Source organism: Dendronephthya gigantea, unplaced genomic scaffold (genome assembly GCF_004324835.1).
Source record: "Dendronephthya gigantea isolate DGI-Jeju-01 unplaced genomic scaffold, DenGig_1.0 000751R, whole genome shotgun sequence".
Classification (NCBI taxonomy): Eukaryota; Metazoa; Cnidaria; class Anthozoa; order Malacalcyonacea; family Nephtheidae; genus Dendronephthya; species Dendronephthya gigantea.
Genome location: NW_021163761.1, coordinates 8,601 through 13,594, shown reverse-complemented (window position 1 = coordinate 13,594; position 4,994 = coordinate 8,601). Strand labels below are relative to the sequence as shown.

Here is a 4,994-nt window from a genome sequence, read left to right as displayed (position 1 = left end):
CTAATCAGTTATACGACGGAAAATTGCACTCGTGTGTAAGAATCACGATCTTTTTCCTTCCAATACGAGCTCATAACACCTATCCTTCTTTTTCGACTAATTTCTTAAAGAAATTCACGCACTATTAAGAGTAGACACTTAACAATTATTAAACGAGAGCGTTTCACGAGCATTTAGCGAAATATAAGTTGGGATAATGTTCTAATTGTCTCAAAAGCGAGCAATTTTCTCTCGATTTTGCATAATTTAACCACATTTATGAAATTAATACGCTATCTCTAATATATTTATAATATCATCCTTCACTCTATGTAAGTTTTATTTAAATTAAGCGCCAATAAAATTATGCATGGATGAAATGCTAATTCGGGTGTTTTTCCTCAACATATAGGCTTATTACTTTATCCAACCAAATGTGAATGGTCTAAGAATCGTTAATGATATTCTGGAACAAATAGAAAACGTAGAATCGACGAGTGCGGACAATGAATCCTCGGAAGAAGTAAAGCAAAGGAAACCAAGTTTGTCAAGTAACGATGAAGAAGATAAAAAAATATTTCACCTGAAATTAACTACAATGACACAGTTAAGATTGGAAGAATTAACAATGGGCTTGAGCTGCAGAACATAAATATTCCTTCAAATCCAGAGAAAGTTATTCCAATTTATACTCCAGATAACGTATTTGTTAAAGTATTTATGACACACTCCAGCGAAAAGTCGGCGCTTGGACTAGCGTCATTCGCGCAAGGTTTCCAAAAACAGGTAACGATTTCAAGCAACTTGGTCCGGTTGCAGGGTAAAAAATCAGATTCTTATTATATCAGATTCATAAATTATATATGGATAAAAAAACAAACTATTAACAGTTATTGCATGACGCTGAGCATGATATTGAACAATTATTGGATGAGGTTTTTGTGATATGCAGAGTTATCAAGGTCGGGGTAAGCGTTATCGCTTACCGAGACCTTGATAACTCTGCATATCACAAAAACGAATTCAATAATTGTTTTATTATAAATTTGAAGAATAATAAACATAGTATTAACGAATGAATTCAAATGAAACCGCTTGTTAACTACCGCAGGCTCACTAGCAGATAACTCAGTTATCTGCTAGCAGATAACTGAATTTTGCGTGATTGCGCGATTTATCTGTCAACTATTAGCCAGTCAAATTGCTTTTACTACTATAATGTATAATAACAAGAAATATTTGGACCAAGGCCAATGCTATCTGCCGAAGCGAAGCTAATAATTGTTTAATGTCGTTGTAAGTGACAAGTCAGTGAAAATTGTCTGTAGGCTCTTACCCAATCAGAATCTAGGTAGAACCAAACTTGTATCAATTAAGATGCATAAAGTTATCAATCAATAATAATATCAATTACGACCTTACGCTGGGTTTGACGAAAAACCATATAAAACTGCAAATCTCGAGGCATTTTTATGCCCTGATTGATAGAAATAAAAAATTATAGGTAAATAAAAAATTATACGTGGTTTAAAAACACTTTACCGCAGTAAGTTACGCTGTATTACATGAATTAAGGCAGTGTCTAAATCTATCCTATCTATCTAAAATGCAAGTTCAGGGGATATACGCAATTATTATATGTACATATGAAGTGATTCTCCATCATTTCACAAATTAAATTATTTAATGCTTGCATCTGGTATAGAGTGATGGCATTCGTTCATCAGTTATTATTTTTTTCAGGCACATGTTGCATTATATGGTATTGGAGTGGACGATACGTCATTTGAGAGGAGTGAATATGGAACGGTGCTGACACTCGCTCGTAGATATGTAGATTTAATAAAAAAAATCCAGCCTGAAGGTCCATTTTATCTTGGTAAGAACAAATTATATGAAAACTATATTGTTACCAACTAGAAATTAAAAATAATAAATTTTACCGTATCGTGTCATTCAAGAGGGGTCTTTTAGTTACATCAGTTACGTCAGTTATTGTAGCTGGATGCTCGCTCATGCCCACGATTTTTGAAACGCATTTTCAGCTGGCTACTCGTTCGGCGGTCTGTTGGCTTACGAAATGGCGAGTGAGCTGAAAAGAAATGGTGAAACTGTTGCAATGGTGTTCATGGTGGATACGTTCGCATGGCACCCTAAAGCCCTAACAAACGGTAAAGAATTGATGCGAAAGACCACCGAGTTAACCTTAAAGTCAACGGAAAAATATGTGGTAAAGAAAAATATAAATTTTCCTATATTACTCAACGGGGAAAATAGTTATATAGTTATTTTTATTCTTGTTTTTCAATTAGTTTCTATGTTTGGCAAAGTGGATCCTGTGTTTGAGAAACATCCGTTGAACTTTTGCTTTGAATTAATTTTGAAACTAGAAAAATTTTAAGTAAAATATTTAACAAACCATCCTAAAATTGTTAAAATGGGAAGCTTTGTTAATTAATATACAATTTTTCAATATTTTGGAAACAAAAATTTTTCCAATTATGCTCATTTTGGGTGGCTTTTTTTGATGTTCAACCCGGTGACGGATTGGTTTCTCTTTTTAAAAATTGAGTTTCATAGTGGTTCTTTGTACACTTCGAGAATCCAAGCCCTAAATATATTTTTCGATTGGTTTCGTTATTTCGATAATGATTAAGTATGTTGTTTAATGAGAATTCAAACTGTTTACTCAGGATGAATGAATTTTGAACACTAAAAGAAATTTTGATAAACCAATGCTTTACCTTTGTCCCAAAACATGAACAGATCACTGCTTTGGTTTTTTGTTTTTTCTTTGTCGTAAATAATTATGCACGGTTGGGCGAACAGAAAATGCTGATACATGTTACATTGTATAAATTCCTTCTCAGACAAGACGACTGCTCGAAAAAATTGCTTTCGTCGAAATGGGTAAGAGTAAACATGACGTCAATGATTATTACGAGGAATTGCAACATCAGGAAAAGGTTATTGATGTTTTGGAGGATGAAGCTGCTGAAAAGAATATTGTGCTTCGTTTGAAAGAAAGAATTGAGACAACTAAGTACGAAGTCAGATCTGCTGCTGAAGCTCATTTAGATTGGCAGCCTTCTAAGGTATATAACATTCAGTTTATCATGGTATTTTATCAACAAGGAAGAATTGCTTGACATTTACATTGTAACGACCGATTTTCTTGTCTTTTGGCAATAATTATTAAATACTCAATAGTGTGTACCTAAGGGACCGATGAATTAGAATTTCTCTTTTTAAAGGTATCCTATGACGGGGTATTGACATTCGTTTGCTGTGACGAAACTAAGTCATTCTCTCTTAGCAAGCCAGAGATATGGAAAACGTTAGTTGAGAGAATGGATTTCCTTTACGCCCCTGGAAGTCATCTAAAAGTACGAGATGGAGCTAGTGGAGAAACGTGTGGATCCATGATAATGACAACAGCAGCAATGAGCTACCTTTCCAAATCTCTACACCACAATTTCCAGGCTGTAAGAACAAGGCGTGAAGAGAAATTGGTGGAATTTCTAAAGCAAGGAATTGTTATCTGGATGCTTTCAAGTAAGCAAAATATTAAGTAATTTAGCTTGGTGCAACACGTGAGTATTTAACACTGCAAAGCTTTCGGTCCGTTGAACCGGCCGGGCCTTCATCAGTGCAATTACCTGAAATTAATTACCTGCAATTAACGGTCCGAAAGCTTTGCAGTATTAAATACTTACGTAGTGTACCTACAAGCTAAATTACTTAACGACTGTCACCGGCCATGCAAACATACAAGAATATTAAGCAAAATATTTTTATTGGGTAACGTGCTTCTGAAGAAATATAGCTGCGAAAGCATCGGCAATCGAGCTGGGGAATCCTATTCTTAATTATAGGGGTCAAATATTGTACGGCTATTTTAAAGCCCCATTTTGAAACCATTTTTAAGGAGCCTTTTGTTTGGTCACTTTTACAGCGTGACTTCGCACATGCGACACATCTTAAATCGTTAATTTATTTGTTTTGCATCTAGGTTTCTCAAAATGGGTGAAAGGCACTCTCCAGTTAGATTCCGAAGAAACAGTGTTTAATTTTGAATATAAATCCTTAGGATTGTTTACAGTACGAAAATTTTTTATCAAAGGTAAGCCCCAGATTACGAATACCAACCTTTTGGGCCAATATAAACTTTTGATCTGAATGAGAAAAATTATTAGTATCTTGAAAATTATCGAATTAAATAGAGGTTGGATTTCAGTTCATTGAAATACAGCCGCAGTGTCAAAAGGAACGACATAGTCGAGGGCCGGGTGCCACCCCGCACCGCACACTGTATAGCTCCCAAGATGTTGCTCTTTCGTCCACAAAGACACCCTTCTTTGAGGCCTCAATTATGTCTTCTTTGTGGCGTTCATTATTATGTGTTGTAATAGTTGGTCAAAGATTTTTTCTTTTGAATACCGCCCTGTTACCCTCATTAGATCAAAACATAAACAAAAGACGATTTTTAGGTTGATAGAGTATTGCATGCATATTCATGTGATTACTTTACTTTTTAAGATTTGACAAACATCATGCCTGGTAGGCATGTTGATGAAATCCGTAAACGCCATGGCAACAATCCTTTCATTGATTTCCTCACTTGTATGTTGACCAAAAACGGCGGGCTTTGGACGTTTCATTCTTTGGATTTTCAGCGGCTCAAATTGCTGGTCGATGCTTTAGAAGCTCTTTTTGGAATACCGTTCGTGCAGTGACGGGAACCACAACGGACAACGGTCAATCATTATAATTTGATAGATGAAGTTAATAAGAAGTGTATTGTTTACCATTAGCATTTTTATTAAAACAACTTGCACTCATGGATTTGTTGCAGTGTAGTTTACTAAGTTTAGGAACAAAAGGAACTTAATTGTTCTAGGCAAAGTAAGATAAATCTTAGTAAAGCGTAGAACATAAATCCATATATGCAACCTAAATTACAATATTACTTTTTTATATATTACAAACAATATTACATTCTCTAAAAATATTTT

At 34.8% G+C, this 4,994-nt stretch overlaps 1 protein-coding gene across 1 annotated transcript; it reads left to right on the top strand.

Annotated features, from left to right (window-relative positions):
- Positions 1-604: 604 nt before the first annotated feature.
- Positions 605-4,788, top strand: LOC114544375. Its single transcript, XM_028563032.1, has 7 exons — positions 605-765; positions 1,723-1,858; positions 2,025-2,209; positions 2,850-3,074; positions 3,234-3,534; positions 3,992-4,102; positions 4,519-4,788. Exons 1-7 carry the CDS (start codon positions 700-702, stop codon positions 4,713-4,715), a joined length of 1,221 nt encoding a protein of 406 aa, XP_028418833.1. The 5' UTR covers positions 605-699; the 3' UTR covers positions 4,716-4,788.
- Positions 4,789-4,994: the final 206 nt, after the last annotated feature.

Coding starts and splice junctions, on each gene's coding strand:
- LOC114544375 (XM_028563032.1), top strand. CDS start 700: ATGACACACTCCAGCGAAAAGTCGGCGCTTGGACTAGCGTCATTCGCG. Junction 766..1,722: donor CGCAAGGTTTCCAAAAACAG/GTAACGATTTCA, acceptor TATTTTTTTCAG/GCACATGTTGCATTATATGG. Junction 3,075..3,233: donor TAGATTGGCAGCCTTCTAAG/GTATATAACATT, acceptor CTCTTTTTAAAG/GTATCCTATGACGGGGTATT.